Raw genomic sequence first — 22,007 nt, forward strand, 5'->3', positions numbered from 1 at the left:
CTTCCACTGGCCTGGACATTAGTGTTGTGTCTGATTTGAGGTCACATTTTGTAATGTAAATAAATCATCATCAAATTTGTAGTAGCATTTCATTTTTTTAAGATCTCTTTATCTACTCAAACTCCAACTCCAACTTCATGTGGGCTCTAGTTTTAAATCACAGTTTCTTAAAATAGATATTTGGAAGCATTTCTTTTAATTAAGTCCTAAAAATATCAGGGCTGTCAGTAAAATAGCGCACCTAAAAGCAGTAGCTTTACCTCCTGTTTACTTTCTTTCTTTTGATTCTTCAACTGTTTTTTCTGCTTCTCTGGAAATCCTCACAGGTTCTTTTTCTTCAGGAGAAAATTAGAAATGCTTTATGGTTGTTGAAGTTTTTGCACCTGTCAGGAATTTGTAATATTGCTGTCTATTGATTTTTTTTTTCTTTCTTTCTTTTGTCAGACCCTCATTCCAGAAGTAGCTAACCGGTGAGCTGGTGACTGGTTCAGGCACATTTTTACATTCCTGTTGCAGCATGCTCCGACTCAAATGCTTGGTTGTGACAATCTGCTTTCATATTCATTTTAGTCTAATTTTTAGCTTTATTTCCCCCTTTGATTGACCGTGAAAGTAAAATAAATCACAGTCTGAAAAATAAAATATGTGTTTCAAAGCATGTGTGCAAGGAAAGCAGCACAAGCTTAGACCTAAAACTTAGATTTAAAAATAACTGAAACCAGACCAGAATTGATTCTGTCTTACACATGCTGTATTTCATCACAAATCCTTTAAAAAATGTAAATTAAAATAAATTGCATTTTTATGTACACACAATGGAAAACAACCCAGCCACAGATGCACTTTAATTCAGGTCTTACGACACGGGCATACACAACATGAAGCTTTATTATTTGGATTTTAAAAATATAGTGGTGACTAACACATATAAAAGGATTTTTAAAATAAAACTCTCATCATCACTGTTGATTAAAGGAAAAAAAAAATAAAGACAAGGTGCTTTAGCTGTCTGCTGGGGATACTTTTACGTCCTCCTTTGAAAGCTGGTAAGCAGGAAGTGCTGTCATACTTAGTTGAACTTAGTCAAACTTGTCTAATAACATCGTTGTTGAAGAAGTTGTATAAAACGTACTCTGAGAAGAATGATCAGTTCTTATTGATTTGCATTTTGTAAACATAGGCGACTTAAATGTGTTGTGTTCAGCTCTGCAGCACAAATAAGTTTTATAATCTCTTGGGAAGAAAAACATTATACCAAATGTACCCTTTTGCCAAAGTAATCTATTTTAATGTATTTTTCATGGATTATTTTCTGTAATGTCTTATCCAATACACTAGAATAAATTTACTCGGTCTTTCCAAAATAAGAGACCTCAATAAGCATACTAATCTTATGATAAGGTTTGGTATAAATGCTCCATGGCAACTGCAAGTCATAACAAGAATACAAGAGGATGTCGTGGCCCGACTCCAACAGACACTCCATTCATCAAAGGTCACCCAGAACATGTCAGATGAATTTGGATGAGACAAAAGTTTTGTAAATGGATAAAAACCAAACTGGAATTTGTCACACTGCAAACATTTGGACATTTGGATTCATGGTTTGAGAAGGGCCAGGATCAAGACTATAAGAATAATAACCGCACAGTCAAGCATGGAGGTGGGTTGTTGTTGATGTTTTGTTCAAAATATGCATGGGAGGTGGGAGGAAACATGAATGTTAAACTTTTCAATTGAACTTAAGTCATCTTCTGAGGTATTATCAGTAATTTATTTATTTTATTTTTTTTGGTGCTATTTAAGGTAATAATCTTTTAACCACATCAGGATAATGTATTGAGATGACAAGGTTAAATATTTCTAATTTTCACTGTATAATTTTAATGGAATTTGTTTCATATTTTACTACTTTGACACACTGGTATTTTAATAAAATTATGTTATTCAATATTTAGAAAATAAAAACCTTCACCTTTGATGCTCGTTTCTTTATGGTTAAAAAACCTGAGTCTGACAGTATTCCAATATCGAAACATTGCAACATGTATTTGTAATTGTTCTTTTGGGCTTCAGAAAATAAAAGTCATCGCTTGGTTTTCTCTCATACAATGCCAAATTTTTCAAGGTTATCTTGAAAGAGTGTGTCTTTGACAGCTTTGAAGACGACCCGGATGTTCTCCGTGTCTGTGGCGCAGGTAAAGTGTGTATAGAGGGGTTTGGAATCCTTGCTGTGTAATTGGACGTACAACTTCTCGATAAACTTTTGTGCTGAATTGGCATCGCCCTTCGGTCCTGTTGGAGGGAGAGTGGACAAGATTAGAGTAAATCAAGGAGCTCCATTAATAATTTACCTGTTTCTATAAATACATAGTTTATTATGCATCAAACTTTTTTGCGCATGGTGCCATAAACTATTTGATATTAAAAATTTTGGGTGAAGGCTTTTTCATGACCCTTTTGATGTGCTTCATCAAAAGCCATCAGAAAGGAGTCTCCTTGAGGCTCAACGCAAGATAATGATCCAACAGATAAACCCAAACCACCAGAAATAGATAATCAGTGGTTTTGTTTTATTTTTCAGGGAAGCTGAGTTTTACAATTTAGTTCATGTTTCTCTTTATAGAGAAGTTATATAGTTCCTGTTGGACATTTTACCTTCATTAGAGGTATCACTAATTGTTGCTACCACTATGTAAAACATGCCTTTTGAGGCTTTCTTTAGGCTCTGAAATTATTCATTTATTTTGTGGTGTTTGAAGAGTGATTGTGAAAAGGGATCAATTGTAGAAGTGTAAATAATAATTGGGACACATTTTCTCATTAAAATAACCAGTTGTAGCAGCACGACAAAATTTACCAGCATATTCTGGAAAGTAGGTCGCCAAATCTGACTTGGTGATTTTCTCTTCCAGAAGATCTTTTTTGTTCAGGAAAAGGATGGTGGAAGAGTTTTGAAACCAATCAGACATGCAGATTGTCTGAAACAGGGCGATGCTCTCACGTAGTCGATTCTAAAATAGCAAATTGAAATAAACTTAACAAACACCAAGCCTGTCTTGGAGAACCCTTCTGAAGCTGGAGAACAGAGTATCAGTGGTGCCATCAGAACATACCTCGCTCTGGCTTTCATAAAGGACTTGATCGTATTCACTCAGAGCCGCCAGGAATATGACAGAAGTGACGTCTTCAAAACTATGGATCCATTTCTTCCTCTCTGAACGCTGGCCCCCTACATCCACCATCCTAGAGGCAGATGACATGCTGATCTGAACCTTTTCTTGCAATAGGTCTGACCAAAAAACTGACTTTTGCTTCTCTCTTTAACCCCCCCAAGAAAATTCATGCAAAAATGAAGTCCTTGAAGTTAGGGTTGAAGTGATAAAATCAACCTTTTTCAATTAATTTGTGATAGATATGTAACAAAGCAGCCACGTACCTGAAGATGACCTTTGACATATCAAACATGTACTCTATGATGCCTGTTGTTGCTACACGGACCCTCAAAATGTCCTGAACAGTGGGGACATATCCTGGGACTGCAATTCTGTCCACGTCACTCAGATAGCTACAAGATTAGCAATAAAACATGGAGTTTTAAAACTGTGACATGCATTTAGCTGTAGTGTACAGAAACTATTGCCATTTATACCCAAGTTAGAATTTTCAAAATAGATCTTACTATTTGGCAGAGTCTGATAGCTGGTACTCCCTCCTGCGCTCATAGCACTCTTGTATGCCACGGTCATTCCACACTCGCTTAATGGCATCCACCTGCCAGCCCGTGAAAACATCCATATCCTCCACTTGCCTCAGTTTCTCCGCATCTCCCTGACGTGAAAAACATTCGGACAGCGTTTGCAACACATTTCGATCACCAATGTGTATTGGGTTTCATTTGTAGAGAGTTGGCGGACGGATTAAATGGTGGGATTGCAAGTGGATCAACTTGTAACAGTCAGTTTCCAGAGCATTTGACTGGCAGAAAACTTAGCAAAAGTCACACAAGATATCCCATTCATTCAAAATACAGATTTGCTATGACTAGAAGTTTGAGAGGGGTTACATTTGGAGGTGAATCAATAAAGAGACAGTACTAGCGTTTGAGCTTCTTACAGCATTTTTGGCATCAGCATAGCCAATCTTTAGAGTCTTCATGGCATCAATCAGCGCCTGGATGGCTATGAAGATATTCTGGAAGATAAGACGAGTGAATTGTTTTCTGTCATTTTCACTGTACCCATTGCCATGAATGATCCTCATTTGTTTGATAAAGGTGCTCTTCCCACTTTCACCAGTTCCTGCAAAAAAAATTAGACAATTAAATCATGAACATGTTCGAAAGGTTTGTCGACAGATCTTACAAGGCATTCATTGACTATTTAAATATAAAACAAGGCTTCCTTGTGGTCTTGTGTTTGACTCAGGTTTTTTTGCAGAAAAGGAGGAATGTGGAAAAAGAAAAGCTTTTAATGTGTTTTAATATAAAAATGTCCTTTAGTTTTCTTTATAGTGTATTATTTAGTTGGGTAATATTGTTCTGATTTGTGTAGCTTGTCTTGAGATTTTTGGTTTCAGTGAAACTTCCTGGTAAAAAAAAGAAAAACCTGACTCAAACAAAATTGCAAGGAAGCCCTATGTTGCAAAAGTAAAATGTGTTGTATAAAACATTGTTAAATATTGTTGTTTAATGTATTATTTTCCAATTCATGATCAGACACTGCGATTTATTGACAACCTGAACATTTATTAAATGATTCAAGGCATTTAATATGCATTCTGAAAGCATACAATAAATTACACAAGTAAGTAAGCACAGGTGATTTTTGTACACCTACTACAAAACAACTGACCAGAGATACTATAGACCAGGGAACAAATATACAACTAGCATAAAACTTATTTGTGGTGCAGTAATAAAACTTTTATCGTGAAACAAACCACAAACCGAACACAAAAGCATTCTTACTTTCCTCAAGGTTTAAACAACTGAATCTTTTTTCTCATTCAAAATATTTTCTTTATTAAAACACATTCTTTAGTTTGAGACTAAAGTTTAAACTCTGCTTAAAATCTATGTGATATATATATATATATATATATATATATATATATATATATAATGTGAGATTAGCAGTCAAGAAGACAAAAGACTTCTTGAGCATAATCAGTTGGACAATCCATAATTTTCTCAGCTCTCACCTAAAAGCAGCAACTTCAGTTCCCGTTTAAGGTTTAGTTTATCCCGTTTAAGTTGTTTCTCTATTTCTCTGGATATCCTCCGGCCCTCTTCTTCTTCAGGAGACAAGCAGCACTCGTCCATTGTTTTCCAAGCTTAGCAGCTTCAGTTTGTTCGGAGTGTGCCGCAGCTGACTTGAGATAAATGTGTTCTGATGTTGTCAGACGTGTCAGGGAAATCTTTTTCCTGAAACCAGCACATTGTTGGTGAGTTTCTGCTGCCATTCTTCCTCATACAGGATCCAGTTCAGGTACATTTCACATTCCTGCTTTGCGAGAGGCGTGCTCCAGCTGAAAGGGTTTGTCATGTGGATCTGCTTTCACATTGATACTTTAATCAACAGCTTTGTTTTTTGTTTTGTTTTTTTCAATACAAAAGAACAAGGTGGAGAAAGGAGTAAAGTGCAGTTGATTATTCTAAATGAAGTAGGTTTACACTTTAACAAAGAAAATGAAACTAAAGTCAAATAAAAATCAAGGCTTTTAATTATGTACAATTTAAAGTGATAACACACATTTTAATTCAAATTGTGCAACGAAGGGCATGCTACTTTTTACCACAAACACGATTTGGAGACAGTGGGAACAAAAATACATTTATTTATTTTTTTACTGTAAAGCATTTTGTCATTATCATTGTGAAATTAAAACAAAAATAAATTCATGTCTTTTGCTTTATGGTATCTGTGGTTCGTCTTACAAAGCTGCAGGGCAGGATTTGTGGCATTCTTCATTCCAAGAAGTTTGCAAGACAGACATCAGCTGATTCAAGTGAACTAAAGAGTGTGTCATACTATAAAATGATCATAATTTCCAAGTGGGCATAATAAAAAAATGGCAATGTTGTACATATATTACCTCTTGCCATAGTACATTTGACACTGGACAACCTTAAATATGCAACTGTTACAATAAAACATCATTTAAAGCCAGAGTAGATTGCCTCACTGGCTCAGCTGTTTCTGAATTTCTGTCATTTTTCATGTTTTACACAAACTAAAATGAAAACCATTAAACCAACCAAATATTCAGTACTGTTGTTGAAAACTGTGGTTACCACCACATAAAAAAAAACAAACAAACTCTGCTTCATTATTAAAGGTTTAAAAATTCCATGTTATCCATAAAGATTGTGTCTTTGACTGATCTGAAGACAACCTTGATGTTTTCTGTGTCTGTGGCACAGGTGAAGTGTGTGTAGAGGGGTTTATGACGATCTTTGTGGAGGTTTTTGTACATCTTCTCAATAAACGTTTTGGCAGATTCCGCATCGTGGGAAGGCCCTATGACAGAGAAAGAGCATGACTTAAACAGCGCTGTTTGTTGAATCGATTTCCATCAAATCTACACTAAATGTTCTGAAGAAAATTCTGAAAATGTAAACACAGGCGCATTCACTGCTGGGATGGTATAAATCCTATCTCTGTGTATTACACATTTTTTAGACAGAGAGCAAAATTTGCCAGTGAAATTCTGTTGAATGTCACTAAATAAAAATGCACAGCATGCAAAAAATGTAAATACAGTACCACAAATGAGGCTCAAAATGACACAAACTCGAAGTCAACAAGTCATGATGGGCGGGTGGAATTGAGGGAACGTTTGTCCTTTGGTATAAAATACACTGAAGAGTCATGTTTTACAGACAGAATAGAAATAGGTATAATTTACCTTTGTATTCTGGGAAGTATGTTGCCAAATCAGATGTTCTGATTTTGTCTTCCAGCAAGTCTGTTTTGTTCAAAAAGAGGATGGTGGACGACTCCTGAAACCACGTGGCTGAGACGATTGTCTGGAACAGGGCGAGGCTCTCCTTCAGCCGGTTCTAGAGAGCAAACAGGAAGAGTCGCGCCAAATCTTAATATTTAACTGTTTTGAAGCTGCAGAACAAATAATTTGTTCTCAGGTCTCTGCAGGATTAAAACATACATCTGTCTGACTCTCGTAAAGGACTTGGTCGTATTCGTTGAGGGCTGCCAGGAATATGACGGAGGTGACATTTTCAAAGCAGTGGATCCATTTCTTCCTTTGGGAGCGCTGGCCACCCACATCCACCATCCTATATGAACAGCAACAATTTTTTTAGTCGCTCATTTTATTGATTTCCTTCCAAAAGTTAAATAAAAGTAAATGATTGTAATCACAAGAGAAGACATTTGTTCCCATATTAAAGAAAGTGTGTTTACAGATAAATTCTCTGTTAACCGTTTGGCTTCCAGATAATCAAAACAATGCAAAATCATACCTGAAGATGGCATATTTCATGTCAAATAGGTACTCTATGATCCCCGAGGTGGGAACCCTGACCCTTAAGATGTCCTGTAGAGTGGGAACGTAATCTGGGGCCGTGATTCTGTCCATATCACTCAGATAACTAAAAAGAAAAATATATATACACATTCTATTGATACTAGCCAAATCATTGTTTGTGACAGGCATAGTTTTATTTACAAATGTTGATCATTATTGAGTCTGTAGGTAATATATTTCATGAAATTGAAATATCTGATTGAATAAATGTTCACAGTTACACTTTATTTGATGGGGTGTGCATAAGACTGACATAACACTGTCATAAACATGAAGGAGTCTTTATGAATGTCTATGATTGTTGTCATGCAGAAAAGTAGTGATAAGCAAATAATTGTGTTCTTGTTTATGGAAGCTCATGTCATTTCTCTGTCCCAATGATTGCTTGTTCTTTTGTTTTTTAAAACCTGTTTGACATAAATAAATAAAATAAATAATGCAATCTTAATTATGATAAACCATAGCCAGAAAATTCACACTGATATAGCCTTTAATTTCACAGTAGCCACAGACCCAACCATTCATCCTGTCATTAGCTTTTTTTTAATTTCATCACTTGTGAAGTTCTTCCCAATCTGTGTAATTATATTTTATTTGTGTTTCTGTATGGTTATTTGTACCAGCCTGTGGTGAAAAAATATCATTTTTGATGTACAGTTGTGCACAAGAGATGACAAAAAAGCTATCTTGAATCTCAAATCAACCAAACAATAGGAAACAGAAGGTCAGATTATTTTATGATATTGAAAAACAGGATAGCAACTTTGTAACACTGAAATCTGACATAAAAAGTGGAAGAAAAAAAAAGGTTTACTATTTGGCAGAGTCTGACAGCTGGAACTCTCGCCTCCTGTCGTAACACTGCTGTACTCCGTGGTCACTCCACACTCGCTTAATGGCGTCCACCTGCCAGGGCTCCAGTGTTTTCACCTGAATTTCCTCCACCCCTTTCAGTTTTTCAGCATAGCGCTAAGACAACAAAAGCAAAAGACAACAAAAACAAAACATCCACAAGAGAGTCAACTAAAAAAGAAATCTTAAATAATGTTAAATGTAAAGTTTATGGTGGCTAGTAGGTGGATGGTGTATCATTAGAGGAATCCTGTCAGTTCTAGAAATAAGCAGACCCATTTCCTCAGGTTACGTAGAGGGTTAGTTCAGAATCCTCTAAGTAAGATTCTGTGAAGTTATACTTGGTAAAAAAAATTCAATGCAGACCACAGAAAAATTTCATACAACCGTAAGCTTGTCATAAAAGGAAATGGTGGACGCGAATGAACCAATCAGATTTTCATCAGATACTTTACCTGACTTTAAAAGAACGGTAGCTAAAAATAATCATGTTAGTGGGATGCATTGACAGTGGGAATGAACTGTCTACATTTCATGTAACATTGATGAGCATGGGGGTATTTTGTTCTGCCACACAATGATTTTGAATTATGATGTTTGAACCTGTTTGTTGTATCAATCAACCAGATCAACGCCGAACCATCAGTCCTGTCCAGCTATGCTAAGAACAAAGTAAACTTTTGGATTGTGTGTCAGTTGGGCAAAAGTGTTTGTGTACCTTTAGCATCTCAAAGACATTTGTTCGACTAAAGTAACTTAGTATTACAGACGGTTTTTGACTGTACAATAGTTTTAAGAAGAAGACAAAAAAAGAAAAGGGACCTCCCAGATGCACTGGCAGGATGGAAATAAGAGGATCAAAACTGACCACAAATTGACCTCAGTTTCGGTTCCCACTGATAGCATTGATTGACATGTTTATTTATAAATGTATATATTATTTTCTTTCTCATATATATATATATATATATATATATATATATATATATATATATATATATATATATATATATATATATATATATATATATATATATATATATATATATATATATATATATATATGCATTTTTGAACAGTCTAAACTATGGACGACCTGGCCATACGAAGGCAAATGCTACCAAGAGACCACAGCTCTTGGTAGCTTATATGTCTGTGATGAAAATGCACATATTTTGATCCAATTATATACTTTTCAACAAGAATTTCAGGATGTTGTACTTGTTTGTTTTACTAACGACACACAAAAAACTACACATTTTCTTACGGCATTTTGTTCATCAAGATAGTCGATCTTCAGAGTCCCCATGGCCTCAATCAGTGCCTGGATGGCAGTGATGACATTCTGACACACCAGCTTGGTAAAACCTTTTCTGTCTGATTCACTGTATCCGCTGCCATGGATGATCCTCATCTGCTTGATGAAGGTGCTCTTCCCACTTTCACCAGTTCCTAATTAATTAGAATAAATGAGATAAAGCATGAAAAGCAGGGTAAAGACAATAAAAAATTGGACTGAAAAATATAAACATGCAACAATATAAAAAGGGATTGACTTCTTTTTGCAGTAGTACATGGAAAAAATCTTTTCTACTATTATAGTAATCAGCCTCTTGTCAAAGTTGCTGACCAGTTTTCTGCATGTTTGGTATTTTGAGCTTTTATACTTGGCGATGAGCTTCAAATGTTTAAGGTTGGAAGGCCTCCTTCCCATCACACTAATCTCTGACTTCCTGCACACATTTCCTTTCAGATTTAGGTCAGGATTCTGGTTGGGCCACTCAAAAATGTAAATAATATTGCAAACACCGAGGTTTTGATTTTAAATTTACAAAATCCAGCAAGTGTTGAAATACAAGTAGAAGTTTTGGAAAACTGTTTGACCTGTTTTGTAAATTATACACAATTTTCTGTTTCCTGTCCGTACATTAATATGTCGCCAACTTTATTATCTATTGTCTACATTTCAGATCTAGGAATGAGACAGTTAAGTCTTTTGCTCACGTCATTTAGACAGCATGGTAGCAAGATGCTGGCACCGACATGTTTTGGTGGGGGAGGAAGCGTTCTGCGTCCTGTTAGTTTCTCACGACATTTATGGCTCTGCATGTAGGTCCAAGTGATAAGCTTTGGTTTTTCCTACCCCAGATCTCCTACATGGCTTTTGACAAAGTGCAAATTAATTGCCATGCCAACAGATCCTGCCATCTGCGTTGCAGATCTCTAAATCTCCTCCAAAATTATCGTTGATCTCTTGGCATTTTGTCTCTCTTTTCCAGGCCTGTCAGTTTGGGCAAGCAGCAATGTCAAGTTTACACAACAGCTTCATGTTACTCTTTTCTGTTTGTGAATGATGGAATTAAATGTGATCTGAGAAACATTGGGATATTGTTTTAAAAGCTAACCCTGTCTTAATTTTTTCTAAAATGTAGAAAAGTGTGAGGGTTTTGAATAATTTTTTAAGGCGGTGTCCATCAGCTACTCTTTGCTTAAAAGAGTCAATTTCTACAACTCTACTTAACTGATTACAATTATGCAGAAGACACTAGGAAGGAAGGACCCTGAGGAAAGAGGAAAAGAAACTAAAACAGCTGAATATCAGTTCTGCCAGTAAAAACCCAGAGACCGAGAGACTCACCTTCAACACATGGCGTTACCAAAGAGGAAGCACACAAAAGGGATTTCAGAAATCTTACCTAAAAGCAGCAGCTTCAACTCCTTATTATTTTCTTTCTCTCTTCTTAGTTGTCTATCTATTTCTCTGGATATTCTCTGGTTTTCCTTTTCCTCCGGAGACACATGGCAACAGTCCATTGTTGTCCAAATTCACTGGCTGCTTTTCAGAGACACTGCCACTGCTGACTGCAATGGGTGAAATCTGTTTACTATGTTTTTCATGTCTGCCAGGTAAACCTGTATGTCTCAGGACAGGCGGATTGTCGACGTGTTAGTCATTATTGCTCTGCCGGTGAACCTTACATACCTGCTGTGCAGGTGGCAGGCTATGAATGAGGAGCTTTGACGTCATATAAAACCGCCAAGTGCTCTTAGGTGGAGTTGTTCTCTAAACAATATCTTGACATAAAATGTGTATTTGTTTATTTATTTATTTAAATCAACAGTAGTTTTCAGATGGTCTTCTTTGCGTGAGACAGCTTTATAACTTGCCTTTGGCCAAAAGTGAACACGGCTGAAAAGATATTTTTTTAAAGATTTGGGCACACCCTGGAGTGATTCAGACTGTGCTTAAGGCCAATGAAGACATGCTGTTCAAGTTCTTTTCTTTTGTCAAAGTGGCTTTGTTGTACTTTCCTGGGAAGCTGCAAAGTCACAAGTTATCCAGATTAAAGAAGAGAGGTATCATGAAAACCTTTACCACAAAAAAGTTAATTCCTTCCTTCTGAAACAACAACATCAAATCCATTTTAGACTAAAAGAAAAAGCCCTGATTTGAATCAGTAAAGGGAGTTAACATTAATAAGTGTGATGGCATCGAGGCCTTCCATCTTCAAAGACTTGGAGGTTGTCATAACAAATAAATACATTAGCCACCAGTGGGAATGTTCAAAAGCTGGTCAGAAATTATTTAAATAATTAGATTTCTGCATTGCCAGTAAAGATTTTTCTGTTGATGGCTGAGAAGGGAATATACTTTTTAATGTACTAATAGACATGAACTTTTTTGATTAGATTGTACATAAAAACATTTTATATGTTTTATTGAACAATCTCATTTCATATCAGACACAAACTTATAATTTAAATCTAAATCTGGCAAAGATATAAAGAAAAACAAAAACAAAGCTATGATAAACTGCATGCAGCCTTGTCATTGTGAGTATCTGCTTTCATATTTACACTGTAATGTACAGAAATAAAATAACACAGGCAAATAAAGACAAAATCTATATTTCTTCCAAATGTAGCAGCTAGAACAGCTTCTAAACAGTCTTTTACTATAATTATGTAAAAACAAAAAAAAAGAGTATTTTTTGAAATGTACAATCTAAAGTGTCAACACACAGATACACTTTAACACAATTTAAAACATGTAATAAAGATAATGGGAGCAAAACTATTTATTTCACTCAACACATTAACATTAGCATTAGTATAATCTAAGGATTGCAGAGCTATTTTTAATTTCCGCCTCTCAAAGCTGTAAGGCAGGACATGTGGCATTCTTCCTCAATAAAATATTCATTGAAATTTCTGGAATATGTAATCATCCCCAGGATGTTATGATCCAAATAACCAACAACCTCATTCATTCTGGGGCTTAAAAACGGCAGCAGTTCGAGGAAAATTGGTTTTGATTGGTTTGAAGACAGCATGGATGTTCTTTGTGAAGCATTATAACTTGGTTCTGGTTTATAAAACTCCCCACTGTTTATAATGTTCTTTTAATATTGCGTCTTCCACTGATTCGAAGACAAACTGGATGTTCTCAGTGTCTGTGGCACAGGTAAAGTGTGTGTAGAGGGGTTTATCCTGCCCTTTGTGAAGCCTGGTGTACATCTGAAGGATGAAGTGTTTTGCCGATTCAGCATCATATTGAGGCCCTGTGAGAATGAGAGTGGTGAGAATAACATATCACTTACAAATCATGAAGCCAACACAGAATGCCAAATGATACTATGTATTCAACATCTGACTGGCAACCAGATCAACCAGAACAGTTATTAGTGACTTATTAATTTATGATTCACCCCTTGATATTTTTGTAAAAAATAATAACATATTACTTGTACATTTATTTGTGTTGTATTATTTCTTGGACTTGTAGTTTTAAATTTGCCTGAAATTCAAAGGAACAGATAAAAACACGGATTTGCATTGTAGAAATGTAGAGCGATTCCATAATTTACCTTTGTACTTTGGGAAGTAAGTTGCCAAATGTGATGTTTTGATTTTCTCCTGCAGCAGGTCCGTTTTGTTCAAAAAGAGGATAGTGGAGGACTTTTTAAACCAATCAGATGAAATGAGAGTCTTGAACAGGGCGAGGCTCTCTCTCAGTCGGTTCTAAAAGGCAGACAGGTAAAATTACAACTATATTTAAAAACAAACCCATTTTAAGCTGCAAACCATGGAAAAAGGACAGAGACAACATTGGATCAGAACGTACTTCTGTCTGACTTTCGTACAGGACTTGATCGTATTCGTTGAGGGCTGCCAGGAATATGACGGAGGTGACATTTTCAAAGCAGTGGATCCATTTCTTCCTTTGTGAACGCTGGCCACCCACATCCACCATCCTGACAACAAAGAAATGTTGCTTTTGAATACATTCACCTTATATCCTGCATAGTTTTATTTCAGAAGATAAAACGGTTCTTTCAGTTTATATATACAGTACATGTATATAAACTTTTACAGGTAGTTAAAGAGTGGATCATACCTGAATACTGTTTTCATGGGAAACAGGTATTCTATGATGCCCGTGGTGTGAACCTTGACCCTCAAGATGTCCTGCAGAGTGGGAACATAATCTAGGGCCGTGATTCTGTCCATATCACTCAGATAACTAAAAAGTAAGAGAAAAAAAGTACATCTGGTAAAATTAGCTGATATGACAATCTAAAACAGAATGTTGTACAAGCTCATTTATAAAGGACACTTAATGAAACAATTTATGTACACTTGATATAAAACAGTCTTTATTCTAACTTTCTTCAATATGTGTTATCATTAGCTTTCTACCATTTCAGATGTTGCATCAATTCAGTTCAAATCCATTTATTCACACAGTGCCAATTCACAACAAATATGATCTCAAGGCACTTTACAAAAAGAAAAAAGTCAATCATACAGGCAGAATCAAAGTCTGACAAAATTACATCCATTTCAGTGTGATAATAGTCAATCAACACAGTCAAGATGAGTGTTTTATTCACTCTGGGAGGAGCATATGTCAACAGGGAACTGCTTCCTAAACTGAGTCACTCATATTGAGAATGCATGTGGCGATGGTGGAAATGAAAAACTCCCTTTAAAGAGGAAGAAATTTCCAGCGGAGCATGACTCAGTGTGGTCAGCCGTCTGACATTTCTGCCAATGGCGATTTGAGAAGGCAAAGAAAACACACACAGAAGCGCGCACGCCGACTCACCCCTACACACGTACTTTCTATTTCTATTCATGTCATCAACTAATCAATCTTCATAGATTTATTGTGTCATAAAAAGAATTAGGGTATTTGAGCTGTCACTTTAAAATACACTTATAGGTGTATTTTAAACAACCCTACTGTAAAATTAAATATATATGTACACAACAAAAATTACACAGAATCTATCCTATCTCATAAATGCTAGAGTACTGTAAAAATGAAAAAGCTCACTATTTAGCAGAGTCTGACAGCTGGAACTCCCTCCTCCGGTCATAACACTTTTGCACCCCGAGGTCACTCCATACTCGCTTAATTGCATCCACCTGCCAGAAATCTAACCTGTACACCTCGGTTGAATCCACTGGTCTCAGTTTGTCTGCATAGCTCTGAAACAAACAAACAAACAAACAAACAAAAAGACATCCAGAATGGAGTCAATTGAAACCAATTTTTTTAGATTAAACCTTCAAAATCCACTGAAAAAAATGTTGTCAACATGTTGAACTAATTCACTTTTCCCTCTGGGCACATTTAACAATAATTTTGAATTTACCTAGGTATCAGCAATGCATGGTTTGTATTAATGTAATTTACTTAACAGAGCTTTTACAATCACAAGTAATGACATTTTTCTCATAAAGATTCTACAAGGTTTGGAATGGGGATGAACAAATGGAAAAAAAAAATAAGATTAAAGGTAATTTTTGTTTCAGTCAAATTGTCTCACTTCTGCCAATTATTTGGAAATAATATAAAAGGAAGATGTGAAAAGGATTTTCTCAGGAAAGATAAATATGGAAGTAATGATAGCCTGCATCATCACTGAAGAACAGTAACACAGCCATTCGCAAGTAATCTCTGTAAGGAGACGGCATCTTGTCAGTGATGGAAAATACTCAGACAATTTGTAACCAATTGTTAAATTTATTTTTTTCTGAGTCACTTTTTCTGTCATTTTCTCTTGTTCTTTGATCTTAAAACATCAGAAGGCACATTATGAAAAGTCTCTTACGATATTTTCGTCATCAACAAAGTCGATCTTCAGAGTCCTCATGGCCTCAATTAGAGCCTGGATGGCTGTGATGATATTCTGACACACCAGCTTGGTAAAACCTTTCCTTTCAGATTCACTGTATCCTCTGCCATGGATGATCCTCATCTGTTTGACAAAGGTGCTCTTCCCGCTTTCACCAGTGCCTAGGAAAATGTCCAAAGTATCAAAAGCAAAGCAAAGATTGAAATGTATGACTAAATAAATGACATTAATGGACTTAATTTAGGGAAAAAATCAATATTTTATTATATTTTTGATTTATCTAAAGTGAAGATGGATGGTTTTGTCTCAAGCAAAAACTGCAGGTGTAGAATGTACAAAACAACTGAAATCCTGCCTGTTTTTGTCTTTGCAAAATAGCTCAACTCAGTCAGATTAAATGGAAACTATTTTCATCCCTCGCCAAAGATTCTCGATTTGATTTAGAAGTTGGTTTTTGTTGAGTCATTTTAACGTGTGTCAAAGGTTGTTACCTCAGAGACTTTTGCAGTCTCTAACATTTTTTTCTTCCCAGATTCTATTTGGCAAAATCCATCTTCCCATCAAAAAGGAAGTGAAGTGAAGTGAAGTTGCAGCCTAAGTGGAGCAGAGTTGTTTTGGAAGGGGAAGGGAGGTCACTATCAGACAGGTGGTCATATTGTTTTGCCTAGTCTGTATATGATTTGATGTCACAATCCAAATGCAAACAGCAAATTTCTATGAATTTGAGGCAACCCACTTCCTTATCTTTAGAAAATATGCAAACAATATCTGTTCAGTATTATCAATATTAGCAGATGTTGACAATAAATCTAGAATAATAAAAAAAAGAGTCCAGATTCAGGCATCAGGAGGCAGGGTCATTTTTCAAAGACAAAAACTTTTGACAAAATGCACCACAGGAAAGTCCTAAACCAGAAACCATTGATGAGTCTAAACTTGATGCTCTGACAGCTGACTAAAACACACACAAATGTGTGTGTGTTTTAGTTAATGTGTGGAGGCATGTGTGTGTGCGTGTGTGTGTGTGTGTGTGTGTGGGGGGGGGGGGGGTGAAGAGGTTTTTAACAGATAAACAAGAGTCTAGGTAGATATAGCAATTGAGAGTTGAAAAGTTGGCAAGTTATGTTATGATCAAGTAAAAGAAAATGCATAAACATTAACAGAATGTATCCGATTAACAATAAAAACAGTGTCTGATTCGTTAATGTGAGCTTAAAGCCAGGCTATGGCAAAATGTCTGAAAACTGAGAGATCATTTCTAAAATCTTACCTAAAAGCAGCAGCTTCACCTCCTTTTTCAGTTCTTTTTTGTCCCTTCGAAGCTCTTTTTCTATTTCTCTGCTCCTGCGTTCCTCTGGAGAGTTACAGCACTTCAACATTGTTGACCAAGTTAATCAACTGCGGTTTGAAAACTGTGAAGGAGGTGATCAGTGAACTGAATGCATATTGATGTTTTTCATACTTTCCAAGCAAGGAACATCTCAGAACAGGCTGATTGTCACGAGTCACTTTCCAGTTTTGCTACATTTAGCATTCCTGCCATGCAGGAAGCGGACTGTGACTGAAAGGAAAGGCTGTGATTGCTGGCTGTCTTTTTTTTTTTTTTTTTTTTCAACCAGCGTTTAGAAAAATCTGTAGGCAAGCGGAATTACTGGGATGGAGAATGCTTCTTCAACTATGAGGTTTTGAAGAAGATAGAGAAAACACAGCCAAGCATAGTAATTATGAATAATTATTCACTTTCATTAGCTCTCAGAAGGGAGTATGACAGGAAAGACAATCAGATTACAGGCACACCTACAATGACTTGTTCTGTGTATGCTGTCAACCCATTGTCATGAGATTTGCTGTAAATGTAGGTCTTTGTCATTTCTGATATTCAGCCTAGTTAAATGTAACCTGATAACTTTTAAAAAAGTAAAAAATGGTCCAGAGTTCAAAGAAGTATAATGACATTGACATTTTGCCAATAAAAATAGTCAAAATGAACCAAATACTAAACTCTAATTTAGTTGGTACAGTTTTCAGAATTCTCCAGATGTCATTCTTCTGAAAGATGAGTGATTTAATTTGTAGCATGACATCAAGGAAGCTAATTTCAAATTCCTACTTTCCAAAAAAAAAAAGTTTTTTTGAGTGAACAGTTTTTTGCTGTTTTACATCAGAGTCAGAAAACCTCACTGGCCCAAGAAAATATACACTGATATTCACTAATAGACGTGAACTCTTAAATTCTTGATTGTTTAATACTATTTATTTGCAAAATTAAATAATAGAAACTTGTTTAAATGAAATAATGTAAAGCAGATATTATATTATCACCATGGAGTCACTAAAATGTTAGTAGAGTTTGTTTAGGTATGGATAATGTTCAAAAGTATAACATTCATCTTTTTCTTTTCTTGGTACAATTTAATGAATTATGACAGCAAACATAGTCATTTTTATTTATTCCATTTTTTCCTCATGAACAAAATAAATAAATGCGTCCTCATCCTATAACTTATTATGAAGGAAAATGGTAGAATTCACACTTACAGTTCAACATAGTGAAGATAAATAAGTGTTGATGACAATTTGCAGCAGTACTAGAAAGGAAAGAGTGCCGCTGATGAGAATGAGAGAACAAGGACAAGAGCTGATAAGCATTAAACAGACACAAGTATTTCTAGTACAACATAATATTGATTAAAACAGATGTAATTCATTCTGTAGAACGTATAAGCAAATAAAACAGCCACATTTCATCATAATGGCTTACTATTAAGGATGGATGAGTCTTTGACATTCATTTTAATTGCTTTATGTTGTTGCAATATTTCTTACATTTCAAACATGCATTACATGCATTATTAGCAGACTTACCGTCTGCAAAAAGATTCATTTAGTCAGTCAAAGAACACGATGCCCGTAGCAACCCAAGTTTATCTATCACCAAGCATTGGTTGTCAACGATAGTGGTTGTACTTATTTAATAAACAAACATTTTCCAAACCCTGCTGACTTTGACAGAGTGTCGTAGAAACAGCAAAAAAATAAAAATAAACATAAATAAACTTAATTGCTAGCCTATTAAATTTTGGTTCGGGATTTGAGCCGAAGGCCTTTTTAAACTTTTTTTTTTTTTTCTTTTACTTTTTTAACAGGAATTAAATTGCTTTCACACTTGTACTTTGTTTTGGCTACACTTGCATCAAACTAATTTTGTTTGGACAAAAATAACATTAGTAAGTAAACTAGTAACAGTTTTTAAATGATTATTTTTATTTATTGGGATTATTTAGCGAGATGCCACAATACGTGTTGATGTATAATAAACATCAGTTACGACCTGCGTCCCTGAAGAATAATTAGACATGCTACAGATTCACTTGCATATGCTGGAGCTTTATTGAATTAAAGCAGCATTTTAATATGCAAACGAAAGGCAACACAGATATACAATGATGTACTGTGGCTGTCAGTCAAGGTTTTTGACAAGCTTATCAGTTTGACAAAAACCTTACAATGAACACAACAAACATTTGGAAAAGGATGCTCTGATTAGACTAAATAAATACAAATAAAAAAATTCTACATGGAAAATGTTTTATGTGGAGGAAAACTAACATTGCACATCTCCCTGAAATCACCATCCCTGCAGGGATAGTTTAGCGCCAGCATCCTACTGTGAAGCTGCGTTTCTTCAGCAAGTACAGGAAAGCTGTTGGCTTAAACCCAAGGAGATAAAAGCTGCTTTCACAATATGTTTACAATAGCTTCATCATTATAGTCACAGTAAATATTTCTAGCTATTTGATTTCTATTATTTAAAAATCCTCTAATTCTCTACATGGTTTACGACTCCCACTTTGGGGAGTCTTTCAAATGTCCTCACAAGAGGAGCATAACTACTACAGAACTTTAAGTGTTTGTCCCCTGAAAATAATGGTTCTTTGGCACAGGATAGGTCTCTGTTTACAGGCCTAAAAATACAGTCGTCCTCCTGAGAGCTCCAGCCAGATGGATGCATCACAGCGGAGGATTTCAGGAAGAGCACGACTCCAGATGAGCAGAGGACGCAGCCAGGAAGACAAACCAGCAATGTACACGAGTAAATAATCTTTATCTGCTAAGTACAGAAAGATTTTGTACTTGACAAAATGACCCAAAACCTTTTATTAAATTTTTTTGTCACATTTAAAAAAAACTTAAATAAAAATATGAAGAAAAAAGAAATACATTTGAAATCAGACATTTACGTATATTCTGCATAAAGACAAAAGACAATTTCTTCTTTTAGATTAAGACGACGTAACTTTTTCTGTTTTAGGTCAGTTACAATTACTGAAATTATTTGCTATCCTTTTAAGCAACTCGGGAAAGCCCCGTGGTTAGAGGCTGTACTTTAAAAAAAATTCACGACCCCCGAGTTAACAAGAGCCAAATCTGTGGACATATTTCGAAATATAAGGAAAAGAATTGGTGCATTCACGGGTACAATTTCCAGACATGTTCAAAAAATTGTACTTGTGAATAAAATGTTTGAAGAGGTGAAGGAACTTGTTTTGTAAGAAAAATGTGTCTAGGCCAAAACGTGCAAATCAACCACAGAACAAAAGCAAAAGTCTTTGTGAAAATCCTGACAGAACAAGTCATGGTTGAAAGGCCACTTAGACAGGAAGAAGTTAGCCACGTGGAAAGCCAGATCAGTTTGTAAATGCCCTGAATAAAAGTTACCAATGTTTTTGAAGACGTGTTCTGTCTCCTTATTAAATTAATATTGAAGTATTAGAGCAGGAGTGAGCAACTCCAGGCCTCGAGGGCCAGTCTCCTGCAACATTTAGATGTGTATCTACTTCAACACACCTGAATCAAATAATGAGGCCATTAGCAGGACCCTGGTGAACTTGACTGCAGTTAGGAGGTGATTCAGCTGTTGGATTTAAGTGTGTTTGATCAGGGAGACATCTAAGAGTCGCATGACACTGGCCCTCGATGACCAGGAGTGCCCACCCCTGTATTAGAGCATACAGTAATTGAAAAATGCCTGAGAACACAATTTTAACTTTTAAGGACATGGGTGGCAGCGTCATGTTTTAGGGGTTTCGCCACAGGCTGCCATTTTGCACTGCACAAAATAGAAGACATCAGGACGAAAGAACATTATGTGCAAATCCTGAAGCAACATTTCCAGGCATCAGCCAGGAAGTCAAAGCTTGAGCCCAGAAGATATTTTCAAATGGTTAATAACCCCAATCAGGACCAACTCTTGGCATTAGCAGCGTGTGCCGTTGCCTAGTGAGCATCCCGTTGCTGCAACAACTCAAAGGAAGCCCTAGAATAAAATAAACAACAACGACAACAACGCGCAGGCCTGTCAGGTGCCTTTTTCTCTTGCTGTTCAAATTAAAAATTCAGAAAATATAAACAGCAATCGGTCGTTCCTCAACTTGATAGATCCTCTGTCAGTCAAATCCGCTGAGAAGGAAAACTGAATCTATCTACTGATGCTCCACAACCAGCTGTTCTGGCAATTTGTACAAACATTTTTGTAAATTAATTTGCAGAACCTGATCATAATTGCTGAAACTGTTCTTTGAGTTATATTCAAGCTGTACAGAGTCTCTCACACTTATCAATTGGCTGTCGATCACAACTATTGGTGAGAAATCAGAGGAGTTGTGTCATGTGGGCAGAGACAGAGCAGCAGCCACATCTCAGCTTTTAAAGGGAAATCAGGTTGATCAGATAGAGAGGTTTGTGTGTCAGGGAATCAGGAAAGAAGTATACAAAAAAAAAAAATCATTCATTCCAACTGCAATTACAGCCCTCAACAGGAGAGGGATCTCTCTTAGGTATGAACATCTGTGTTTCTGTCAGTTATTTTCTTCATTTGGGCCCACATTTAAATATAATTCAGAAAATAGTTGCAGATTAAAGTACTGGAGGATGTTTTTATAGCAGTATTGTGGTTTGTTAGGAAGGTCTGCTGAATGAAGTACATGATGCCGTCTTGTTTATGCTTTATGCTGAGTGTCTGATGTTGTTCGGCTAGCTTAATCAATATAAATAAATTCTACTGCAGCTGTCGTGCAGTGTATTGCAACCTCTTTTAGATCCATAGTCTCACGCAAATTATTTGTTGTGTTGAACTCATCGAGTTGTCTCTCCAATGCATGTTCTGTTTAGCAGGTAAACCTAATTGACATCTGTCTTGGACAGACACACTGAGGAAACACCTGCCACATCTGGTGCTCTAAAACTCAATGTCTGTACAGTCAATAAAATGGCTAATGTTTCAAACTCTTCTGAGCTTCTATAGAAAAAAAGAAAAGTAATTGAACTGTATTTTTCAAATGGATTGGAGTTTTCTTTTTATGCATGATTTTGTCAAAAGGATTCCATTTTATAACAGTAGTCACACTTTTTAAAACTACTTTACCACCTTCTATACTAAAAAAGTATAATATTTTACACAGG

General features: G+C 35.9%; 3 protein-coding genes across 3 annotated transcripts; all 3 read right to left on the reverse strand.

The window, feature by feature from the left end:
* Positions 1 to 733: 733 nt before the first annotated feature.
* LOC122846827 (guanine nucleotide-binding protein subunit alpha-11-like) lies at positions 734 to 5,713 on the reverse strand. The gene is made up of 7 exons (XM_044144030.1): positions 5,203 to 5,713; positions 4,117 to 4,301; positions 3,683 to 3,831; positions 3,440 to 3,568; positions 3,117 to 3,246; positions 2,861 to 3,014; positions 734 to 2,295 (listed from the first exon to the last, which is right to left on the reverse strand). The coding sequence occupies exons 1-7, from the start codon at positions 5,321 to 5,323 to the stop codon at positions 2,105 to 2,107; spliced, it is 1,059 nt and encodes a 352-aa protein (XP_043999965.1). The 5' UTR covers positions 5,324 to 5,713; the 3' UTR covers positions 734 to 2,104.
* Positions 5,714 to 5,821: 108 nt separating this feature from the next.
* LOC122846826 (guanine nucleotide-binding protein subunit alpha-11-like) lies at positions 5,822 to 11,474 on the reverse strand. Its single transcript, XM_044144029.1, has 7 exons — positions 11,097 to 11,474; positions 9,668 to 9,852; positions 8,363 to 8,517; positions 7,484 to 7,612; positions 7,168 to 7,297; positions 6,910 to 7,063; positions 5,822 to 6,521 (listed from the first exon to the last, which is right to left on the reverse strand). The coding sequence occupies exons 1-7, from the start codon at positions 11,212 to 11,214 to the stop codon at positions 6,334 to 6,336; spliced, it is 1,059 nt and encodes a 352-aa protein (XP_043999964.1). The 5' UTR covers positions 11,215 to 11,474; the 3' UTR covers positions 5,822 to 6,333.
* A 48-nt stretch (positions 11,475 to 11,522) lies between these two features.
* LOC122846828 (guanine nucleotide-binding protein subunit alpha-11-like) lies at positions 11,523 to 21,980 on the reverse strand. The gene is made up of 7 exons (XM_044144031.1): positions 16,816 to 21,980; positions 15,522 to 15,706; positions 14,741 to 14,895; positions 13,799 to 13,924; positions 13,526 to 13,655; positions 13,269 to 13,422; positions 11,523 to 12,962 (listed from the first exon to the last, which is right to left on the reverse strand). Exons 1-7 carry the CDS (start codon positions 16,922 to 16,924, stop codon positions 12,772 to 12,774), a joined length of 1,050 nt encoding a protein of 349 aa, XP_043999966.1. The 5' UTR covers positions 16,925 to 21,980; the 3' UTR covers positions 11,523 to 12,771.
* Between the last annotated feature and the right edge of the window lie 27 nt (positions 21,981 to 22,007).

Source organism: Gambusia affinis, linkage group LG17, assembly GCF_019740435.1.
Source record: "Gambusia affinis linkage group LG17, SWU_Gaff_1.0, whole genome shotgun sequence".
NCBI classification, from domain to species: domain Eukaryota; kingdom Metazoa; phylum Chordata; class Actinopteri; order Cyprinodontiformes; family Poeciliidae; genus Gambusia; species Gambusia affinis.

Excerpts from the sequence above, each read along its gene's own strand:
- LOC122846827 (XM_044144030.1), bottom strand. The coding sequence starts at position 5,323 with ATGGACGAGTGCTGCTTGTCTCCTGAAGAAGAAGAGGGCCGGAGGATA. Across the intron at positions 3,569-3,682 it reads CTATCAGACTCTGCCAAATA|CTATCTGAGTGACGTGGACA; the intron begins GTAAGATCTATT and ends CTAATCTTGTAG. Across the intron at positions 3,247-3,439 it reads ATGTCAAAGGTCATCTTCAG|GATGGTGGATGTAGGGGGCC; the intron begins GTACGTGGCTGC and ends ATCTGCCTCTAG.
- LOC122846826 (XM_044144029.1), bottom strand. The coding sequence starts at position 11,214 with ATGGACTGTTGCCATGTGTCTCCGGAGGAAAAGGAAAACCAGAGAATA. Across the intron at positions 9,853-11,096 it reads GTTGAAGCTGCTGCTTTTAG|GAACTGGTGAAAGTGGGAAG; the intron begins GTAAGATTTCTG and ends CTAATTAATTAG. Across the intron at positions 7,064-7,167 it reads TTTACGAGAGTCAGACAGAT|AACCGGCTGAAGGAGAGCCT; the intron begins GTATGTTTTAAT and ends TTTGCTCTCTAG.
- LOC122846828 (XM_044144031.1), bottom strand. The coding sequence starts at position 16,924 with ATGTTGAAGTGCTGTAACTCTCCAGAGGAACGCAGGAGCAGAGAAATA. Across the intron at positions 13,656-13,798 it reads CCCATGAAAACAGTATTCAG|GATGGTGGATGTGGGTGGCC; the intron begins GTATGATCCACT and ends CTTTGTTGTCAG. Across the intron at positions 13,423-13,525 it reads TGTACGAAAGTCAGACAGAA|AACCGACTGAGAGAGAGCCT; the intron begins GTACGTTCTGAT and ends TCTGCCTTTTAG.